The sequence below is a fragment of the Aquarana catesbeiana genome, linkage group LG04 (genome assembly GCF_042186555.1).
Source record: "Aquarana catesbeiana isolate 2022-GZ linkage group LG04, ASM4218655v1, whole genome shotgun sequence".
Classification (NCBI taxonomy): Eukaryota; Metazoa; Chordata; class Amphibia; order Anura; family Ranidae; genus Aquarana; species Aquarana catesbeiana.
In genome coordinates, this window is record NC_133327.1 from 227,748,204 (window position 1) to 227,773,359 (window position 25,156).

At 41.4% G+C, this 25,156-nt stretch overlaps 1 protein-coding gene across 1 annotated transcript in view; it reads right to left on the minus strand.

Annotated features, from left to right (window-relative positions):
* LOC141141222 (uncharacterized) overlaps positions 1-11,271 on the minus strand; it is a 34,197-nt gene extending 22,926 nt beyond the window's left edge. The window contains exons 1-2 of the mRNA XM_073628907.1: positions 9,506-11,271; positions 4,021-4,176 (exon numbers count right to left, since the gene is read on the minus strand). Of these exons, the coding sequence (XP_073485008.1) occupies positions 4,021-4,176; positions 9,506-11,171 (1,822 nt within the window). The 5' untranslated portion in view covers positions 11,172-11,271. The remainder of the gene's footprint in view (positions 1-4,020; positions 4,177-9,505) is intronic.
* Positions 11,272-25,156: the final 13,885 nt, after the last annotated feature.

Below are 25,156 nucleotides of genomic sequence, written 5' to 3' on the forward strand. Positions count from 1 at the left end.
TCTGAGAACAGTCCACTGTCTCACAAACCGTCCTGTCCCCTCCCCAACATGTGTTGAGTCTTGCAGTAAATGACTCTATCCCGCTTACTATGGGTCTCCCCGATGGACTTGTTCTATTTTTGTGTATATTCAGATTATAAAATATAATAGTCAATCTAATAGCAATCAAATATTGCTCTTCATATTTATTAAGTATCTCCTTTTCTACCCCATACTGTACCAAAGAAGCCAATTCAAGTTTAAACTGTTTAATTAGTTGCCAATATTTGATATGTACACCTATCTCCAAGAATTTTACTCATTTCCATTTTATATTGGTCAATAGAGAGTACCACAATCCCTCCCACCCTTATTGGCTGGGCAGATCACAATGTCATTCCTCTCCTCCAGTGTTTTTAGGCCCTTTTTTTAACTCTTTGTTCATATATTTTTTTTAATCGGTAACTGTTCCAAATCAGTTGTGACCAATCTCTTAAATAAATCTATATATTTGTTGTTGGCTATTGTAGGGTTGAAAATAGATCTATTCCTTAGATTCGTGAAATTGCCTTCCATTGCTGCCGTTATCACACAGGGTTGCAAATTTCTCTATTACATATGAATGCAACATTTGTATAGAGAGGTGTATATGCTACACAGGTTGTCATTGGGAGGATCACATAGGATTACAATTTTTAATTGTTTATAGTTTCAACTTTCAATCCCATAAGATTGCATTATTATGTTTACTTCATTTTTTACATAGGAATGGAATATCTCACCACCACTATTTAACTGTAGTCAGTAATATTAGGATTTAGTACAATTACCTTATGATTTTATTTGGATAGCGCAGCATTATATTGGTATAAATTTTATTTGGCACGAGCATATGGGACATGATCAATGCTAGCAGCTGTCCTTTAATCATCTCTAATTATCATTTGGATTTTCACATGGTAGCTCGCAAGACTTTGTTTGTTTTTTAACTTATATTATGTACAAGTCAAATGCTTTCACACATTGTTCTTGCCCACTCCTCAGGAATGTCAATGCATAGAGACTGAACAACCCCCACCTTTGCGTGAGAGGTGGGAGGAGAAGCTAGCTTTCATTAGAAGAATCTGTAGACTCAGAAGAACTTTAAACCAGCCTTTTTAGGAAGGAGGGGTCAGATTTTAGAAGTAAAAGCTAGGAACAGAAGCATTTTGGGCAGACTGCGAGATACACTCAAGGAAGTTGCCATAGCTACACACATACAAAGACACACATTTGATTATATATACAACCCCTGGCAAAAATTATGGAATCACCAGTCCCTGAGGATGTTCCTTCAGTTGTTTATTGTTGTAGAAAAAAAGCAGATCACAGACATGGCCAAAATCTAAAGGCATTTCAAATGGCAACTTTCTGGCTTTAAGAAACACTAAAAGAAATCAAGAAAAATAATTGTGATGGCCAGTAACAGTTAGATTTATAGAACAAGCACAGGGAATAAATTATGGAATCACTCAATTCTGAGGAAAAAATTATGGAATCACCCTGTAAATTTTCATTACAAACACTAACACCTGCATCAGATTAAATCTGCTTGTTAGTATGTAGGTAAAGAGCGTAAATCATCACGCAGTGTTGCACAAGATGTTGGTTGTTCACAGTTGGCTTTGTCTAAAACATGGACCAAATACAAACAACATGTGAAGGAAAGCATACTGGTAGACCAAGGAAGACATCAAAGCATCAAGACAGAAAACTTAAAGCAATATGCCTTGAAATCAGAAAATGTACAACAAAACAAATGAGGAACAAATGGGAGGAAACTGGAGTCAACACCTGTGACCGAACTTTAAGAAACCGCCTAAAGGAAATGGGATTTACATACAGAAAAGCTAAAAGAAAGCCATCTCTAACACCTAAACACAAAAAAACAAGGTTACAATTGGCTAAGGAAAGGGAATCGTGGACTGTGGATGATTGGATGAAAGTCATATTTAGGGATGAATCTCGAATCTCCTTTGGGCAAGGTGATGATGCTGGAACTTTTGTTTGGTGCCGTTCCAATGAGATTTATGCAGACGACTGTCTGAAGAAAACATGCAAATTTCCACAGTCAATTATGATATGGGGCTGAATGTCAGGTAAAGGCACTGGGGAGATGGCTGTCATTAAATCTTCAATAAATGCACAGGTTTACATTGAAATGTTGGACACTTTTCTTATCCCATCTATTGAAAGGATGTTTGGGGATAATGAAATCATTTATCAAGATGATAATGCATCTTGCCATAGAGCAAAAACTGTGAAAAAATTCCTTGAAGTAAGACACATAAGGTCAATGTCATGGTCTGCAAACAGTCCGGATCTCAATCCAATTGAAAATCTGTGGTGGAAGTTAAAGAAGATGGTCCATGACAAGGCTCCAACCTGCAAAGATGATTTGGCACAGCAATCAGAGAAGGCTGGAGCCAGATTGATGAAGAGTACTGTTTATCACTCATTAAGTCAATGCCTCAGAGACTGCAAGCAGTTATAAAAGCCAGAGGTGGTGCAACAAAGTACTAGTGATGTGTTGGAGTGTTATTTTGTTTGTTTGTTTTTCATGATTCCATAATTTTTTCCTCAGAGTTGAGTGATTCCATAATTTATTCCCTGTGCTTGTTCTATAAATCTAACTGTTACTGGCCACTACAATTATTTTTCTTGATTTCTTTTAGTGTTTCTTAAAGCCAGAAAGTTGCCATTTGAAATGCCTTTAGTTTTTGGCCATATCTGTGATCTGCTTTTTTTCTACAACAATAAACAACTGAAGGAACATCCTCAGGGACTGGTGATTCCATAATTTTTGCCAGGGGTTGTACAATCTTCATTTCAAGAATGTAACTACATTATTGATGTTATTTTTACATTCTACATTTTGATATTGTTCTTGTAATATTTTGCTATTTTATTATTAAATAATTTTTTTGAGTTTTTACACAGGAACTGAACAAACTTTCTTGGAACTTTTCTCACCAATATGAGTTATTGAATATCGCTAATTATACCAAAATAACGATTTCCAACACTGTCATAAACCAAAAAAAGATAATCTTGGAATAACTGATTTGTTTGGAGATTGAAAATAATACGTTGGTGCATAGTAATATCAAGAATTTTACAGATTTTTATTGAATTCTTCTCTTCCCTCTCTTTTTATGCAAACAGAATAATCTCTGTTTCTTTAGGGGATTATATGACACAGATACATTAATCATAACACAAGCTACAGAGGAAGTCAAGAGTTTTACTTAAACATAGAGAACAGTACATGACTTAGGGTTTAGTACATTATGTGGTATTATGTAAGGGTTAGTAAACCCTGAAACCTATACATAAAACTGCACGGTAGTTTTTACAGTTACACACTGGAATGTGCTTTAATATTTCACTTGTGAACTTTTGTTCTTGAAAATATTTCTGAAATCACATAGTGTTGGAAATGCATAAATTACCACATCTGCCAGATTTATAGGCACTGTACACTTCTGGGGGGATTCAGCTGACTGTACTGATGAATTACATGCTTCTTAAAATATCACCAAGAAATCTATTTCTATTGAGTTAAAAAAAAATTCTTTACTTCTTTAGCAAAATACTGTTTGGTTATTGGATTGTTTTTAGCAATATGAGGTTAAGCAAAAGATACATTGTTTATTATTCATACACAAAACATTAATCTAACATAAATTAGGATTAGTTTAAATCACATAATAGGTCCCTTTCTCAACAAGGCTACTAAACCAGTTGTTCATATTTAATCAATATAATAATTGTACACACAAATCATTTAATCTGATCAGATGATAGAATATGTTTTGAAATTTCACAGCAAAACAGATTATTTAAATTTCAAATTGGCTGTAGTTGAAATTATTCAATTGCCAATTGATGAATGGAGTAAGAAAAATGTGCGTTTGATAATTCTATAGTTTAAAAATTCTTGTTATACCTGAAAAAGTAAAATTGTGTGTGGACATTTTATAGCTGAACTGCAAGGATTACCTGCTTGTTTATGTCCAGGAGCCCAGGTAAAGCAGCTTCTGCTCTTGAAGACTCCTTTACAGTGAAGGGCCAGCCTCCACAGTCCTTTCTCCCCTTCACCGTGGTGCTCGGATGCCCCTGACACCATCAAAACTGATTCATGGACCAGCACTGGACCTGGGGATATAGGAATAGCCCATTTTTGGAAATAGGGGAGTGCTGTTTGATGGGGAGCAGAGCAGCAGGTACGTAAAAGTGGTTTTACCATCCCCTAGGCATAAATAATCAGGTAACTGTTGCAGTGCGGGTGAAAAAAAAGGACCTTTCTTGGGGTTGGATTTCAAATGAGCTTGATGTTTCACACAAAAATAAGACTTCCTGCCTTGTAAAAATGTGCTTGAAATGCAGGTCAGAAAAAATTCAGCTGCAGGTCACATAAAGCTGTCAATGCACTCTAAATGATCTCAAAAGTGCCTTAAACTGCTGTGATTATCAAAATCCTAAAGTCCATCAACACAAGCCCTAATTATTACATATAAGGTTATAAGTTCACATTGACTATTATAATAATTACAAAGTTAACAACATAAATTAATTAAATATGTGTTCAATGACAGTACCTTGTATTCCCCGGCCACTTTGTTTACAAACAGAATCCAACAGGGATGGTGTAAGAATCGATATAATTATTAATATTATATCTGCGTAATAATTTGTCTAGTCCCTATCATTAGTCGGTCTATTAAACTCTGAGCACATGCTATTGTTTTATATCACAATAATAACAGGTTAGCTATGAAACCAAACACACGGTGCTGCTAGTAAAACAATATCTTATTTTATTTCCCAAGGAGTTAGGAAACTATCATAAAAGTACTAAAAGGGTATTACAATGTTACATAGCTTACAATCAGAACACACTATACTAACAGCACATCTCTACAACATATAACAACAATGAAATATCAAAGATACTTATCACACATGGTTTCCTCTGCGGGTTCTGGATGTAAAAGGGGTCTGGGCCTCATGGAATATAGGCCCAAGCCCTCGGTCAGAGCAAGGTCCCAAGATAGCAAAAGGGATGACCTTACAGCGGGCTTCTCAGCAGCCAAGAGAGAGATCAAAAGCCTGTATGTCCCTTACATTCAAACATACACGCCCACTCGTAGCCACCCCCATTTGCCTTTTATAGAGGTATCATTTCAAATGTCTGCCCATTCTCCAGGAGGCATGCTTTATTGTCCTCCAGGGCCAGCGTCTCTATCAGCCCTGTGTCAAATCTCAATAGACATCTTTGCAGCAGTGGTTTCTTTGAAGCTTGTACTGTACTCGCACATGTCACAGCAGGTGGGCTTGAGCCAAGGCATTGTTCTTCTGATCACAAAGCTTTGATGTGTTTCATTCCTACCTGGCTGTGTCAAACAGGAAGTGAAATACCAGAAGTAAGATATTAAACCATGTTGCTTATCCAACATATGCCGCTTTGCGCCTAAAGGGCGCATATCACCCTTCTTCAGACACGGCTCCTATTGAACAGTCCATAACTGTTTCCTCCCCAACATGTGTTTCCAAGCCAGTACTTATAGAACAGCCTTTAACTGTCTTAACGTGTTGTGTTTTCAACATGTGCAGAAACAGCCCCTATGGAACAGTCCATAAATGTCTTAACGCATGTTGCGCCTCTCAACATAGGCCTCAGAACCAGCTCCTGTGGAACAGTCCATAACGGTCCTAATGTGCTGTGTTTCCCAACACGTGCCGCTTTGCTACTGGGTGACACACCAACATCATTCTTCCGTGACAGCTCCCATGCCACCATTCTGTATCTTCTTCTTTCTAACATCTTCATGAAGGGGTATAAAACAGGCAAGGGGTGTCCATACACTCATCATTCACCAGCACACATCCAGAGCAGCATCTTAACCAGCTTTCAGATATAGAGTCTCGAGGAGGGCCTTTTGCCCATATTACTAGCTTAAAATATACCTTTATCACACTATACCATGACATAAATCAACCCATTACCATAATATATACATATATACCTATGACCCATCAGATTTCGGGCATGTCAGCGGTATTGCAGGGCTCTGACTTGGCAGCAAAGTCTCTATCTTGTACACAGAGACCCTACCGTCACTTCGTTCCCCAGCTTGCATAGATAACTTTGTGACCCTTCTATATAAATATCAAGTTTAACAACACATATAAATCTGTAACAATGACAAAACCCACACAATTCCATCCCTGTTCCTGGGTTTCAAAGACCATGCCCAGGGTATACCATGCACCTCTACCTATGGTTAGGTTCAAAGAACCATCTAGTTCCATGACTAACGTTACATCGGCATTCTTTAGGACAAGGAAACAAACTCGTCTATGTCCCAAATAATACCCAGGTGCTTCCTTCCCAGCAATGATCCTTCCATCCCGAATACAGAATGAAATATCTTCCCAACATTTTTTTTGTTCACCACCATGTATTGACCTGGCATACAAAGGACATCATGGTCATGCTTTTGACCAAGGGAAGTATCAACCTGCCTCCATCTTCCAGCTTCTTTGGTCATATGTGGGAAATTAGCCTCAAACGCAAGAAGATAGAATCCCCAGTCAGTAAGCCCATTAATGCCACCAAATATACAGACCGAGTCTGCACTTCTGTACTTGAGATCATACAGCATAACACCTTTCACAATCCAAACTGGTATGGCCCATCCAGGCATTCGACCACCACTTTGGATCAGTGTAAGCGACGTGTTTGGCAAAGTCTTACTGAGCGGTGATGCTAACTCATAAGGCCTCTGTCCCTCATATGGAGACTGTACAATCAGCTCAATGCTGGTTGACACTTCCACCTGCCACTTCGTGCACGCAAGAGCCAATGACAGATTCCCGTCCTATACCATCACATTCTCTACCAACCTCTCAACATTGTTGACAAAATCTTGAGCCACTTTAACCTGGGTACTTATGTGACTTTGTTGAATGTTATCAAGGATGCCACCAATCTCTCTGAGTAACAAAGCCCCACTTATTCTCTGAAGCTATGGCTGCGAGTTTGTTCCTCAGGAGGTCGATGTCCACCCTATTAACAACACCCATCCCAGCTCCTATTCCCCCAATATAGTGCTGAATACATCCTTCCTCTTTCGGGTTACTCCTCAGACATACGCGCTCTGCATGAACCTCATTCCGTGTCCGCACATCTCTGGGAGCAAGTCACTGGTACAATGATCGCACTTGATTCAGTGTATACTCAGCACATATAGGGTAATAGGTTTTTATCAACCACTGTGAGATGTTGCAGCTCCATGTGGTGAAGGCATGTACCCTGGTAGCCAGTGTTTGTTCCCTTTATCTAACGGAGCGTGCTCCTGTGTGTATTCACTGGCCTTCCCTGTGCCGGGTTTCAACCTCTCAGGTGAGACATCAGCCAGGCGTATCTCCCCATACAAGGACATTTTCACCCCATTGATGTGTCACCTGGCCAACCTCTAGTCTGGCCAATCGACACCTTATTATGTATAAGCGCCAGTCACCTGGGCACCTGCACCATATTACTTCCGTTATGTCAATACATGTCATACATTAAAAACCTTTCCTTCTTTCAATTCCTCCCTTCAACAAAAAACATATATTTCACATTTCATGTTCTGACGGATTGGAAGTGTATATTCCTTCCCCAACCTCCAACCCATTGCACATGTATTAATAGCATGTTTGCATTCTTCAGGAGAGACTCCGGCAAAAATGTTTCACAAGTCTCGTTGATGGGCAAAGTCCTTCAGATCCAGCATTAGCCCTAAATTGTCCATAAGCAAAAACAAGTATTAAACTGAATCTTTTTGTTTGTCCCTTCTCTCCTGTTTATCAGAACAAATTTGCAGTGTGGTACGGCACAGTCAAACTGCCAACCAGATGAACATCTGCCATCCATGTTCCAGAGACCCCTCCAATCTCGCTCCACCAGGACTTTGGAATTGAAACACAAGAGCAGAATCAAATTCTTATCCATAATATCTGCTTGCGTAGTAAACGTTTACTTATAGTTCCTTCCTTGGAACCCAGGAACTTAGTATTCCTTGCTTCCGCAACTCTGACCAAACCATCAAAACAACCATGACCTCTTTAGGCTGAACCCACTCTAAAATGGATCCCCCTGGTATGATCAAAAAATTTTAAAAACCATGAACTTGAACGTTGCTTCCCAAAATTCAAAATTTTAAGCATTAAAAAGACAATGCATTATCTGTACTTTCAGACCTATGCACTAACCTCCCTTTCAGGTAGACAAAGCGTACACCTTGTAACTTTTTCCACCTGAATGAACATTAAACAAAGAGAGAAAAAAAAAAACGAACTCTAGAAGCTAGAATGGCCTCCTACCCACAACTCTTGTCTTAAATCAACAAAATGTATTCAGCTGCAGGACATATCCCATGACCATCTATTCAGCTGCTAATTGACGGAATGGCCAATTGCCCCCCTTTCAGGTGGACTAAACAATAATTTCTCCACCTGAACAAACAAAAATAAAATGGATGACTAAACAAATACCAAAAATATTAAAAAAACTTAACAAAAAAATTAAAATTCTGGCCATTATTACACAAAAACAACATGACAAGACAACCACCATAAGACAATGACAAACACTCAACTTTTAACTAAAGACATCCATGGATTTTCCTCCTGAGAAGAGTAAGTGCTCATTTCCATCTGAAAGACAATTAGTTAATGGGAAAAACAAAAAAACAAAACACCTGTACCTCATCACAACATTTGTAACTTCACTTGTAACACTTGAAACCCTTAATGCCTGACTATTGTTTATCTTATTTTTTTTTTTCATTGTTTGCAAACAATTACTAATTAATGAGCTCATGGTACCATTTGATAATCGATTATGCCTTTACCATAACCTAATCCCTGTTTTGCTAAATGTGCCCACTGTTGTTCTCTCTTTGAAGAACCTGCAAACAAACACAGACATTAGTATCCAAACCAGTTTTATCTTCTTCCAAGGTCTCTGAAAAAGGAACACAAAGACGGTGATTACACACAATTATCATGACAATTGACTTTTTAAGTCCACCAAGCCTTTTCCCATTAATTGTAATGTAGGGGAACATTTGCTATGTATAAGGTTTAGATGTGAGGGTCGTATATAAATAAAATATGGCAAGGAGCATCCATGCAGCTCACTAAGTGCTGCTAACATTGTTTTCCCCAGTGCTACATTTGAATAACCATGCAGCTACCTCCATTTTGACTCTACGTAACTGTTCCCCATATTGGCAATCTTCAGTCTGTAGTCTCCGCATTTGGGTCTTTAAAGGGAAATGGGTTTGATTACTATGGCCTCCATGCTTTGGGTTGCTACCCCATCGGGCAGAATACACTTCATAATGCCTTGGGGTCGTTTTGGGGTACTGCGACCTTCTTTTGATATCATTATTCACTGCGCAACAATACTTAGCGATGTGACCCCCCCTTTTACACAAAAACCATTTGAGGGCTGGTCTCTCTGTATAGGCCCTTCTTTGAGCATAGGGCAGTGGAAACTCACATTGCTGGACATTATTACTATGAATACTATGCTTGGAATAAGCAAAATTTACACTTTCATCGTCTGAGGAGTCATCAGAAGTTTCAACTCCTGAATCACTTTCAAGCACAGTTATCGCATTTTTATTTACATCTCCACCATTGATTTCTGTCATAGCAACATCACTTGCAGCAATAAGAGCGTCTGTTTTTTCTGCATGCTCCACTTCTATTTTTGCTGAGCACTGCGCATGTGCGGAGGGTACCTCCACCATTGCACATTCGGCTATTATGGCTGCCTGTGCACCCTGTAATTCTGGAGTTTCCTGCTCCATGCTAGCAATGTTAAGGTCTTTACAAAATCTATGTCCATGCCTATTCCATTTAGAACGTCTGAACTCTCTCTGCCTTCCTGTACCTCTGCTTATTACGGATACACCTGCCTTTGACCCATATTCCCTACCACTGGACTCTTGACAGAAGTCTCGCAGGATATTGACAAAATTTTGGTAGGATCTAGCATTCCTCAGAGCCATTCTAATGGGATAGCTTACATAACACTTATTGGCCATTGAGTATATGAAACTTGTATCATCCTCCAATAAGTCAGGACAGTTGAACACTTTCGTATACAATGCAAGATACTCACTGCAGAACAAAATTGGGTCATCTCCTCTCCTAAATCTCATTCGTTGTAAATCACTCATACCATTATCACGACTGTCCACAATACGCTGCAACTCTTTCCTCCGCACCTCTGCATCTGCTAAGCTATCATTAACCTGTGCAAATAACTGGCCTGCCAAAGGTCCTGGTAGCCATGCTCTCAGAAGAGAACATGCATCCTCATTACTCAAATGAAATTTAAGGACTAGAGCCTCAAATTTATTGGACAGACTCACTGGTGATTCCAGGGCATTAAATTCACCCAGAATCTGGCACAAAGTAAGTCTCTCTTGGATTGTAATCAAACCGTTATCCTGCTTCAAAGCTATGGGTGCAATAGCAGAATGTGTTTCATCACAGCCCTTCTCCTCATTGACTGTGCAGATATTGGCCAATTGGCACGTTCCTTTGTGCTCATTGAGCGATACTGTACATTGCTCTTTAGTAAGAAGCTGGGAGTGTGCATTTGCTAACTTTCTTTCTAAAGACATAACCAACTCTTCCATCTCTGACAACTTTACTCGCAATGACTCTAAAAGTTTGCTCTTCATATCACAGTCCATGCTGCACCTCTGCAGCTGTTCTTGTAGCTCACTGTTTCTTTCTGACAAATTGCGTGCTGTAGTTCGCAATTCATCCATCTCACTACTGGAGTCTGTTGCGATCTTTATAAGGTTTACACTGATTTTCTCTATGTCCTCCCCGAGACGTCTCCTCTCTGCTTCCCACTTCCCCTCCATTTGCTCAGATATAAATTTAATTCTGAGCAACACTGCAATTTCATTTGCCAACCTTTCTTTTTTAACTTTCTTTTTTAGCTGTTTACCCAATCTGCTATTATGTTGTTGACACTGTGACAATAGAACGTTACACTGGCTTTTAAGAGGTTCATCTGCACATGAATGATAATTGGCAGAAGCGTACTTTTTAACATATGTATACACAAGTTCCATTTCACAACCATACAATGCACACAATACACAATTTTATTTGTACTAACGTTCCAACAGTGCACTGAGTAACTAAACCAAACTCAATTATCGTTAGCTCTTACAACTCACGAGAAAAAAAAAAACTGAACCGCTCTTCTAGCATTCAATATTCTTCATTCATTACCACTTTTACCTGATATCATTCAAAACCATTAAACTTTTGCATATCCATAGAAAAGACCCACCACACTTATTGTGGCATTATCGGCTGCCTTGTATATAAGCACTTCTGTCCTGTAGGTTCTATGTGGCTTTTAGGATTACCACATGCTTACTGGGGAATATCCATTGATATGCTAATTAGCCTACCCCCCACTGAAACTCGTTTTACCTGCTTTTACCAGAGTTGCTTACCATGCAAAGATAAACAAAAAAAAAACTGCTACAAAGCCATTTAAACCTAACAGTGACTTGTAGTTCTACAGCCTACCAGACGCAAGGCACATTCTAAGACACAAGGCATACTGTCAATCAGTGCCTTCCCGTTAGGTTGCAGGCCACATTGATCTCCTATTGGAACAAAGCTATTTCACTCTCACGTGGGTAAAAAAAAAAAAAAAATGTAAAAAATTAAAAATTTCAAATAACAATCTATATTTCTCCCACTTTTTCCTCAAAGATGTATGGTAATTCCTGTCAATCTCTAACCAAGGGTGATCAGCCCTTTTACTCGCCAGCACCTTTGGCTGGTTACAGGCCTAAAGCATATTAATGATACAAACGTTTAACATATACTTTCAGAATTCGCAAGCCAGCGCCAATCTTGTACAGGGACTCGAGACAAAAATACATTAGGTTTTTGTGGATTCTGTGTAAAAATAAAACTCATCTGGGGTGCCAATTGTAAGAATCGATATAATTATTAATATTATATCTGCGTAATAATTTGTCTAGTCCCTATCATTAGTCGGTCTATTAAACTCTGAGCACATGCTATTGTTTTATATCACAATAATAACAGGTTAGCTATGAAACCAAACACACGGTGCTGCTAGTAAAACAATATCTTATTTTATTTCCCAAGGAGTTAGGAAACTATCATAAAAGTACTAAAAGGGTATTACAATGTTACATAGCTTACAATCAGAACACACTATACTAACAGCACATCTCTACAACATATAACAACAATGAAATATCAAAGATACTTATCACACATGGTTTCCTCTGCGGGTTCTGGATGTAAAAGGGGTCTGGGCCTCATGGAATATAGGCCCAAGCCCTCGGTCAGAGCAAGGTCCCAAGATAGCAAAAGGGATGACCTTACAGCGGGCTTCTCAGCAGCCAAGAGAGAGATCAAAAGCCTGTATGTCCCTTACATTCAAACATACACGCCCACTCGTAGCCACCCCCATTTGCCTTTTATAGAGGTATCATTTCAAATGTCTGCCCATTCTCCAGGAGGCATGCTTTATTGTCCTCCAGGGCCAGCGTCTCTATCAGCCCTGTGTCAAATCTCAATAGACATCTTTGCAGCAGTGGTCTCTTTGAAGCTTGTACTGTACTCGCACATGTCACAGCAGGTGGGCTTGAGCCAAGGCATTGTTCTTCTGATCACAAAGCTTTGATGTGTTTCATTCCTACCTGGCTGTGTCAAACAGGAAGTGAAATACCAGAAGTAAGATATTAAACCATGTTGCTTATCCAACAGATGGAATTGTTCATTTTGCAGCAATAGTATTTTTTTATGTCATGTTTTCATAAAATGTATAGGTGTACTACTTTAGGTGTGTTCCCCAAGCATGTTCTTTATTTCTTTTGTTGCCACTGGCATAAGGCATACATTGGAGCAAGACTGCTTCCAGCAGGCCAGGTCAGTAATTACATACAGTACATGGAATCCCCCCTTCTGCTATAGGCTGATTGTCACTTCAGTGATGTTGTTTAACCTCTACTGGATAAAAAATAGGTATGATTAGTGGCTGTCAAGCTATCAATCACAACTATATTCAAAAAGTGATCATACACCCAAATCCACTTCCACAGCTACCTCAGATTTGACACCACTGCTTTCCTCCCCACTGTGTGCTCCCTGTCTGTGTTCTCTCCAGTTGCTGCTGCTCTCTCCAACTTCTTGTGTCCTCTGATCCCCCGTGTGCTATGATCTCCCACCATGTCCTTAGATCCAATTCTGTGCCTTCAAACCCCTGGTGGCTGTCCCTACCTGTGATGACTTCTCCCCCTCTCCACACCAGGCATGCAAGGGGAGGCTCAAATCTTCAGGACATTGATCAGGAGGGTTGGTAAATGTGGGTCTCATGTTTATTGGCCCCATAAATGAATACAGGAAATGCCCAGTAACTAAGAGCCTATTCACCCCTGAAGGCACATCATACCTCAGTAACCGCAGAGAGAGAAAAATAGTGCTACATTTGGAGGCACTGCTGAGATAAATATCTTGTATCAGGACATTAAGGAACAACCATGTCACTGTTATCAACAGAAGCTGTGAGGCAGTGGGCCCTGGAAGAGGGACTTCCACCTAAAAGGACATTTGCTATTTCGTGTGTAGCTATCACTGTGGGCACCCATAGACTGCAGGAGGCGCTACAAGCAAATTAAACCTTGCTGTCTGCCTCTCTTGTGGATAAAAGAGAGGAAGATGAGAATTATAAACTGTATACCCATTATCTCTATCTCAGTGAGGTGGATTTAAATCCAGTTAAAGGGCCCTTTTGCATATATCCAAAGGTGGCTGAAGTAATTGGTTGTGCTATAGTATTTCCAGTAATCTCACCTCCAGTAAGGCGGAAGTTACCAGCCCTGCCTGTAAAGTGTGAACCATTGAATACAACTGCATGATCAGGAGAAACTCTGTTGACTGCTACAGTTGCTAAGCAGGAAACAAATATTAAGCATTTGCTGTTAAAAGTCACTGAAGTCATTGCTCAGAATTTACATGCTGATTCTTATCACAAATTAAAGGCTTTTTCAGGGGTGCTCCCTGCCTCAGCTGGTGAAGAAAGCTTTGAGGTGTGGAAAGATTTTGCACAAAAAGTGATAGAAAAATGGACCTGCTCAGAGGAAATGAAAAAACAGCGCATCACGGAAAGTTTAAGACCACCAGCATCCACTATCATTAGAGCTTACATGGACACTCATGTAAGTACCAGTGCTCAAGAATATATTGATGTTTTGACAGATGCTTATGGACTGCACCTTGACCCTGATCAGATGCTTGCTGATTTTAAACAGACAAAGCATAAAGAGGAAGAGGATGTTTCTGTGTTTGTGAGGAGGCTAGAAGTGCTTCTAGGGAGATTGCTCACTGAAAAGGTAATCTCTCCTATGGATGTTGACAAATTAAGGACTGCTCAAATATTAAAGGGCTACTGCCACATCACCCAATGTCACCGGTCCTAAGAGTTGTTTTGAGAGAGAGAAACTTTACTTTCACTGAAACTATGACTGAAGTAAAGAAACAGGAATCTGATATCTGTTTTAGTACCCCTTCTCATAGCAAAGTTAAACAGAGTTCTTTGGATGAGCACAAAAATGAGACTGTTGCTAAAAACAATGAAGTGGGTAGACACCCACAGCCCAGAGCTCAATCTGCTGATAAAACCTCCAGTGATAAGGCCTCTCTTCCACATTAAATGTTTCCACTGTGGAAAGCAGGCCACACAGTTCGTCAGTGTCCACTGCTGGCTGATAGTTCTGAAATTCACAGTAAAGCTGGACATGTGTACAAAAGAAGGGGGCGTGGTTTGCCTTGAGTGAAGATGGCTGCTTGATCCTCCGGCTTCCGCTCACCACAGCCTAAAATCCGCCTTTAATGGGGTTTACCGATACCTTCCACCCTTCAATAATAGGAACATCCTCCCGTGGAGCTTCACAGAGTAGATCCCAATCCCGAGAGAAATCACCGGCCGCACGAGCCAAACGATACCAGAGATCTTCCGGACACAGAGGACAACAATGGCGACCTCTCTTCCCGCCTCAGCCTCCTCTCCAAATTACGCCGAGATCATCCTCTCCCCCACCGATCACAACCTGCGCCATCTCACCATCAGCCAAGCTTACAAGACCTGCAAGCGGTGGCGGCAGACATCAAGGACACACTGTTCTCGGCCATTACAAATCTGCGTCATGAACTGCAGGCCATTACAGGACATATACAGCGCGTGGAGAACAACTCAGCAAAGCAACAGTCAACAGTGAAAAACATCCACCACAAGGTTGACTATCACACAATGCAGCTAAGAGATCTTCAACGCCATGTTGAAGATCTCGATAACAGGGGTAGTAGACATAACCTACGGGTAAGGGGTATACCCGAATCAGTGGATCAGGAAAGAATTCTCCCGGTTGTGACAGGTCTCTTTAATCACCTCCTGGATCTCCCGGAACAGACACCAATTACTATGGAGTGCATACACAAGGCACTTCGCTCCAAAGGGAGAGATACAGACCCCACACGGGACATTATATGCCATGTTAACAACTTCTCCATCAAAGAAGAACTTCTTCAAAAAGCCCGTGAAAAATCAATCCTGGAATACGATGGCTACCCCATCCACATATATCAAGACCTCTCAGCCATTACTTTGCGACATCGCAAGGACTTGTGCCCACTCCTGGATGTCCTGAGAACTAGAGGAATCTGTTATCGCTGGAAGTTTCCCTTCGGCCTCTCCGCTTCGTATCAGGGCCGCTCAGCGCTCCTAAGAGTCCCGGAGGACCTTGACACTTTCTGCCATATGCTGGACATACCATACACTCCAGTCCCAAACTGGTACGCAGAATTCAACTTACAGCCTCCCAATCGATGTCCACAAATGGAAGAACCGATGGACGCTCATAATTCCAGCTTCCGCAGGAGACGTTCACCATCCACCGCTAGATCCGGCTCTTCTCCGCGTTCGCAATACCCGCCATCCAGCCCCATGACAGCTCCTCCCTCATCAGGCCTGCCGAGATTGCTAACAACCCAGGTCTACACAAGTGATGTCCGCAAGGAGCGGTTGACCTTCTCCCTCCTGATCTCCCCATATGCATCTCTTTTATCCGTTGATTGCCAGAGACTTCCACCGGATCCTCACTCAACGCAAAGAAAACCTACGAAGGTAACCTACATCTAACACCCGAACGCTTAACAGCCGCTTCCCGATGCCCTTACAGATCACGATCGTAAATCGATCAACTTGTCTCACTATCTTCACACTTTATCCCCAATGCCATGTTCAAAATACCCCACGTTGTACCATCGACCATTTACATTCTGTCTGATTGACTGCCCTACGACAACAAAGCATTGCAAACGGAGAACTCTGAACCACAGACTGTCAAGCTGCAACACTACATTCCCCCCAGCCGTCACACCGATGGACATTAGCTTAATGCTCCTCCACCCAGTTCCATATCCTTTACCTCCTCAGACAGGCAACAGGCTAGCTCTGCTACAGCCCTGAACAACCTACAGAGAAATAGGTAGTATACGATGTGCCTTAATGACCTGCGCTGTTTTGTATGATGTTATAGCTCCCGCTAAGGGAAGACATATACAAGGGTTCTCCTCTTGCTTTACTTTAGGGATCCATGCCCGACGATCCTACCAGCCTAATACATACTCTCAATACAGCACCCTCCACGGGCAGCTGGGATTAGAGGCATAGATGCTATATTGTGCTCCTACACTGATAACTTTGCAGCACCCTCCACGGGCAGCTGAGGATAGCGGCATAGAGGTTCTATTATGCTCCTACACTGTTCACATCAAAGCACCCTCCACAGGCAGCCGAGATTAGAGGAATATATGTTTTATTATGCTCCTACACTGCTCATATCACAGCACCCTTCACGGGCAGCTGGAGATAGAGGCGTAGAGGTTCTATGGTGCTCATACACTGCTCACATCACAGCAACCTCCACGGGCAGCTGAGATTTGATACATAGATATTCTATTGTGCTCCTACATTGCTCACATCACAGCACCCTCCACGGGCATCTGGGGACAGAGACATAGAGGTTCTATTGTACTCATACACTGCTCACACCACTGTACCCTCCACGGGCAGCTGGGAATAGAGGCATAGATGTTCTATTGCGCACATACACAGCCCACTTCACAACACCCTCCACGGGCAACTGGGACTAGAGACATAGACGTTCTATTGTGCTCACACACTGCTCTCATCCTAGCACCCTCCAAGGGCAGCTGAGATTAGAGGCATAGATGCTCCACCTGTTAAGTTACTTCTAGTTAGACTACTATTATTTCATTTTTGGTTTACCTGTATTCCTGTTGTTAAAGAATGTTGAAAACATACTACCATTCTGTGTGCCAAGTTGAAAAAGCTTAATTGATGCAGGCCTGACACATACTTGTTGTCTCAGTTAATGTCAATAACAGCAGAAGTTATCCCTCAAGAATATGTTCTTTTCATTACCCTCCCAACTAGCTTACCTATGCACAGTCATCCCACACAGGGATTCAACTCCTACTATCACTGTTAACAATGACTGCAAAAGGCATTACCCCAATGCACCCAGCTTACCCATTTTCCACACACATCCCACCAAAATCTTTGCAATCGTTCTTTCCACACCTACGCTCTCTAAACTTATTGTCCCACACACACCCCCAGCTCTACGATCTGAGGCTGCTGGTGAGAGGGATCTCATTGGTCATTCCAATTTTTTTTTCTTTCTCTTCATATCCCCATATCTCTCAATTGACAAACCAACCCCCACACAGTGGCTAAACATATTTCATCTTACCCTTAAACATTACTATAAGATAAAAACCACGGAATTTTACCGGCAAATATAATTTTGTGGCTCGGAACACCGATTTAGGTGACCAGGACGCCACATAGTGCCAGTTCCTTTTACCCTTCCCCTTAGATAACTTCTCCTTACCCCACTACCCATACCAAAACCCCCCTATTACCCTAACCTGCACCCTGCCACAGCTCATACCACCTTACCAGATACTTACAAATAATTTTACCATGGTGCCGAAATCAAGAGACATAAATAAACCCATGCTCAAAATAGTTTCACTTAACGTGAAAGGACTCAATACGCCAGAAAAACGTTCTAAACTCCTCCTTACCATGCACAGACTTAAGGCTAGCATTATATTTCTACAGGAAACACATTTCCGTTCTGACAGTACCCCAAAACTACTCAATGCCCACTACCCAATCGTGATACATGCCACCAACCCCCTGCACAAAACGAAAGGGGTTTCGATCCTTATTGCAAAAACATGCCCTTTTCGTATCACTGACTCGCTTATAGACACAGACGGCAGATATCTCTTCTTAAAAGGCTCGATTCTAAACAGAACAATAACATTGGCAAACATATACGCTCCAAACAAACACCAAGTATCATTCTTTAGATTTGTCACAGCTGCTCTCAGGACCTTCAAGGAAGGTACCCTTGTACTGGGCGGAGATTTTAATGTTCCCCTAAACCCTATCCAAGATACATCCACTGGATCCACATCACTTCCATATAAGGCCCTCAAGGAAATTAAATCCTTACTCAAACGGTTACTACTCCATGATACGTGGCGCACCCTGAATCCAGACAATAAAGATTTCACTTTCTACTCAGCGCCACACAACCGCTACTCCAAGATAGATTATCTATTCTTGACACAAAATAACCTATCCCTGCTCCACAGAGCCCATGATTATCTCAGACCATCATCCCATCTCCTTGTCACTACAGCTTCCCGACACAACGCATCACTCACAAATATGGAGGTTGGACTCTTCATTACTCACTGACACCTCCGGCTGAAGTGGAATCCACCTTACAACACTTCTTCCTTGAAAACAACCCAGAAGACACATCCCCAATCAATAACTGGGAAGCTCATAAAAGTGTAATTAGGGGCACTTTCCTTGCGGCGTCGGCCAAAAGAAACAAGGAAAAAAGGAAACAACACTCAGACTTGATAGAAAAGATCCGTAGACTTGAAGGGGCACATAAACAATCCCGAGCACTCACTACTCTAAATGACCTGATACAGGCTAGAAAAGATTTATTAGACCTATTGGATAAACAGATACAATGCAAATATATCCTTTCTAAAAAAAATGTTATGAATTTGGCAATAAAGCAAGTAAAATGCTAGCCAGAGCTCTACAAGTATCTCAATCTAACAAAACGATTCACTATCTCACTGATCCATCAGGACACAAAATAAACAAAACCCCAGACATTGCTCGACAATTTGTACAGTATTATAGTAAACTGTAAAACCTAGCCACCCCCATTCCCCCCAAAGACAGCACCACTCGCACTCAAATGATATCTGACTTCTTAAAACGATATAGCCCAACTCCTATATCAGACTCAATAGCCCACGAGTTAAGTGCCCCACTTACACGCACTGAAGTTGACACTGCTCTAAAACAAATGAAAGCGGGCAAAAGCCCCAGACCCGACGGCCTGACCGCTGGTTACTACAAAACTTACGCAGGACTACTCACCCCCTCTTTTTTTACAGCCTTCAACTCTTTCGCACAACCAACCAACCCCCCATGAGATCTCCTCACAGCCCACATAGCAGTAATCCCCAAACCAGACAAAGACAGCTCCTTAGTTGCCAACTATAGACCTATCTCACTACTCAATGTTGACCTTAAATGGTATGCAAAAACTTTGGCAAACAGACTCCTACCCCTGATCCCCCACCTTGTTGGCCTTGACCAAGTGGGCTTTGTTCCCAGAAGGGAAGCGAGAGATAATACTCTCAAGGAGATTAGTATCCACCATTGGCTCACGTCCACCAAGAACAAGGGATTTATGCTTTCCCTCGACGCGGAGAAGGCATTCGACGGGGTGGCATGGGACTACATGAGGGAAACCATCAAAGCTATAGGCCTCCCCCAAACAATGCTAAACTTCATTTCAGTACTATATTCTAGTCCCACTGCAAAAGTTCAAGTAAATGGCCACCTGTTGGATGCATTCTCCGTGTCGAATGGAACTCACCAAGGATGCCCACTCTCCCCTTTAATCTTTATTCTTTCTCTTGAACCTCTTCCCAGACGCATCATAACCAACCCAGACATTAAAGGTATAAAAATTAAACACCGCACGTATAAATTAGCAGCATTCACTGATGACATTCTCCTATTTCTCACAGACCCACTTACCACAATTCTGAACCTACTTAAAGACTTCCAAACCTTTCATACCCTTTCAAATCTTAAAATCAATTTTTCGAAATCAACTGCCCTTAACATCTCCCTACCCTCAGAAATTTGTCAACAATGCCAACTTAACTTTCCATTCACTTGGAATAAGCGTGCACTTCTGTATTTAGGCATTCATATACCAACTTCCCTCGCTGACCTATACTCCCTGAACCATGCCACACTCCTACAAAAAGTACAAGCAGACTTAAAGAAATGGTCCTCAGGACAATTCTCCCGGTTGGGCAGGGCCGCAATCATCAAAATGAACATTCTACCCAGAATTTTATATCTTCTACAAACTATCCCAATTAAAATACCACCTAAATTCTTTTCTACGTACCAAAAAGCATGCACGACCTTTATATGGGGTAAAACACGTCCGAGACTTAGCTACATGAGATTGACAACACCCAAACTCTTAGGAGGCATAGGACTTCCAGATATACATAAATATCAACAAGCTTGCCACCTTGCTAGGATTATCGCCTGGAACGTACATTCCGAGCATAAAGACTGGGTCCAATTAGAACAGTCATTATCAAATGTGCCCATTCAACACCTCGCATGGATCAATTCCCTCTATCTCCCCTCTGAATATACTCATCACCCACTTATCAACCCTACACTACTCTCATTCCGCATTACTTGTAATAAACATAACATCTCATCAGTTAAAGGCCCGATGACACCTTTATGATTAAACCCCGAATTCACTCCAGGAATGCACACATCCTTTTTAACAGACATCTGGCCCCACCAGACTGTCAGAGCCGAACATTTCTTTGAGAGAGGTCACCTTTTATCTCAAGCCGCTTTGGCAACAAGACTGAAAATAGACACCTTCCTCTTTTGGACGTACGTCCAAATACTAAATTTCCGCAACAAACCTAAACCTAAACCGGACTGGTCCAGAACCACGACCCCATTTGAAAACTTATGTTTAAGTGAAGGCACATTAACACACCTGATTTCACAAACCAACAACCTTTTATTCAACGACCAAGCCCTGGCAAACCACTGGACCAACCGACAGTGGGAACGAGATCTCTCCATACAGTTGAGTAACCCAGAATGGGTTAACATTTACACTTTGATCCATAAAGGTTCGATGAACGTGCAAGTCCAAGAAAACGCCTTTAAATTATTCTCCAGATGGTACAGGACACCGCTTCTGCTACATCATTTCAACCCAACAATCCCCCAAACGTGCTGGAGATGTAAAACAGACACGGGCTCTCTATTACATGTCTGGTGGTCTTGCACTAAATTCCAACCTTTCTGGAAAGAAGTCCACGCACTGATCACACAAATCACCACATATTCCCTGGATTTTGATCCCACAATGTTTCTGCTTCATCACTCTTCTACACATATACCAGCCTACCATCGTTCTTTAGCCATGCATTTGGTGAACGCAGCAAGAATGTGTATACCTCCCAAATGGCGCTCCCCTGAACCTCCTACTATAAAGGACTGGTTTCATCGCATTCATCAGACAAAGGTCATGGAAGACCTCATTCATCAGTCCAAAGACACACCGGCTAAGTTCACCAAAACATGGACATGTTGGATACACTTCACCACAACAGCCGAATACAAAAAATACATAGTCTGACAGAAATCATTGAGCTGTGGCAGGTAATAGGTGACTCCCTGTCTCCCTGTCCCATAGTATTCCCTGACTTCTCCCCCCATACTTTCACTTTTTCCTCTTACCCTACTTTTGCTTTTCCTTCCCAACAATATATCTCAGATACCTATATCCATATGCCAAGCTACAAAACCAAACGCTATTTTATTGGTCTACCATATTGACTTCCCCCCCCACGTACCTCTCCTGCTTCTCATCTACAACCCCCCTTCTTTTTATCCTTATCCCTCAGTACCTGACACCAAATATATCTAGGCTATAAACGGATCTGAAAATATCCTACTCTAAACACATTACTCTTCCAAGCAAGGTAAAAAGATTTAACCTATACTTATGTCTCTAAGTAGATCTACAATTACATACTATAAGATTGTATATTGATTTCTCCACATTAAATGAAACGGAAGTTGTACCATTTATATGCCTCTCAATACAACCACATCTATATAACTTTATTCCTTAATTTTACAATCAGCGTGGCTGCGCCCGCACAACTGCATTTACATGTGATTTATTATATCTCTTTCTGTACATGTTAATTTTTGTTTGAAAATTTCAATAAAATTTGATTTAAAAAAAACAAAAAAAAACAAAAGAAAACAGGGAAAATCTAGAAAATAAATGTTTACCAAACTACCTGGGATAGGCCGCAGATGTACTTTCAATTTGTTAATGATATACCCACTACTGCTCTGTTTGATACTGGTTCTCAGCTGACAATCATATACAGGCCGTTCTATCAGCAACACTTAAACCACCTCCCTTTGCAACCTATGGACACTATGCCTGTTTATGGTGTGGTAGAAAATCCTGTATTTATGGATGGTTGTCTAGAAGATGAGCTTCGCATTCCTGGTGTGATAGATGATGAGGATCCCCCACTTAAAGACATTGCTTATGTGAGCCCTCCACCTGGGGGTAACGAGTATGCTCCTATGATTGTGAGTTCCAATGTGGAAGCCATCAAGGCTGCCTTCATACGGTTTCTTCAGCCCCAACAAGGAACTCCTCTACCTTTGCTCCCTGTTGCTCCAGAGCTTCAAAATATCTGCCAAACCTTTGCTCTGATCTTGAGGGTTTGTGGGAAATCCATGGCATCCCATAGAGCTTCCAGCCGGGGGAGTGAGAGCGTTGCGGGTTTATGTGGAAATTTCACCAAGTGCAACCGGTAGCTTTTTCCTGCTGGAGACTGATACAAAAGAGGCTGCAAGGAATGGCTGGGAGGTAGTACCAGAAAGGAAACACTATCGATTAAAATGTCCAAGAATGGATGTTGTTATTGTTCGGAACATTACCACATACCCAGTTATAATACCAGCCTGGAAAGAGGTAGCCTATTGTTACCCAGTGGAAACCATTAGCTCCTACCCTGTCAAGGTCGAGGAGAAAGAAACCAGACTTTCACTTGTATGATGCTGATAGTCCTGCAGAGCACAAACAAGTGCTAGGAGAGCACCTAATGGAATACGAAGATGTTTTCTCATCTGATGACATGGATGCTGGGTATGCTAAAAGTATTCAGCACAGTATTCGCCAGATAGCACCCCATTAAGAGAAAGATCCAGGTGCATACCTCTTAAAGATCTGGATGATGTTCCAGAGTGCTTGCACAAAATGAAAGATCAAAGCATCATTGTTGAGTCTAAAAGCCCGTATGCATCCCCAATAGTGGTGGTCAGAAAGAAAAATGGTGGAGTACGAATATGTATTGATTATAGGACTCTAAATCTGTGAACGGTCCCAGATCAATACACGCTACCTCGCATTGAGGAAACTCTTGATGCCCTGCAAGGTAGCAAATGGTTTACAGTAATGGATTTAAGATCCGAGGAAAGAAGGTCTGAAACTCTGCTCGCTCTTCAGTAAACTTTGTGGGTCACATAGTATCTGCAGAAGGGTCAGTGTAGGCTTATGCAGACCCACAAAAGCCATACATTTTGCATGTAGATGCCAGCTATGATGGATTAGGAAGAGTCCTACATCAGGAGTACCCAGGGGGACTAAGGCCTGTTGCTTATATTAGTCGCAGTCTAAGCCCAGCAGAAAGGAATTATCGTGTTCACAAACTAGAATTTCTTGCCCTGAAGTGGGCTATTGTTGAAAAGCTGCATGATTACTTGTATGGGGCTCAGTTTGAGGTAAGAACTGACAACAACCCCCTCACTTATGTTTTGACTACAGCTAAGCTGGATGCTACTGGTTATAGGTGGCTTGCTGCCTTGTCAAATTACCAATTCACTCTCAAGTACAAGCCAGGGCCCAAAAATATTGGGGCTGATGCTCTCTCTAGGCTTCTGGGTTGCCAGTGAACTTAGAAGAAAGTGAATGGGAGGAAGTACCTGGGCCTATTGTGGATGTCTACGGTGCTACAGCGGCTGTACAAGGAGACAATATTGTTTTCTCTGACTTACGAGTTATTGACTCCTTGGGAGCTGGTATCCCAAACATGTATTGTTGCCCCACCACTTTAGGGGTACCAGAAAACATCCAGCTGCAAGAGAAAGGTATGATCCTTCTACAAAAGAGAGATCCAGTAATCAGACATGTTAGAGAGTCTGTTTTCTGCAAAGATCCTAATTACATGAGAAAAACCCTACCTGAGCAGAGTACCTGCTATCTTAAAGAATGGGATAAACTCAAAATAATTGATGGACTTTTATACAGGGTACATTTGTTCCATGATCATCCTGGAAGGAGACAGCTAGTGCTCCCTCATGTCTACAGAAAATATGTTTTGAGAAGTTTGCACGACCAACATGGACATCTAGGAGTTGAAAAAACCTACGGACTAATGCAAGACCATTTCTTTTGGTCAAGAATAAGGGAATCTGTTGTGGACTATTGCCGCCGTTGTGAGATGTCTACAAAGGAAAACTTTCCCTACTCAAGCTGCTCCTATGGGACACTTGAAAAGTTCTGGTCCAATGGATTTAGTGTGTATGGACTTTTTGTGTATTGACAAGGACAGCAGTAGTGTGGGAAATGTTTTGATTGTGAATGATCACTATACTCGGTATGCTCAAGCCTATCCCACCAAAGATCAGAAAGCAATAACTGTAGCTAAAGTGTTTCCAAAGCGAGCAAAGCCCTTTCTTGTATTAAGAGAGGTATGGACTCCAGAGAGAGAGATATCA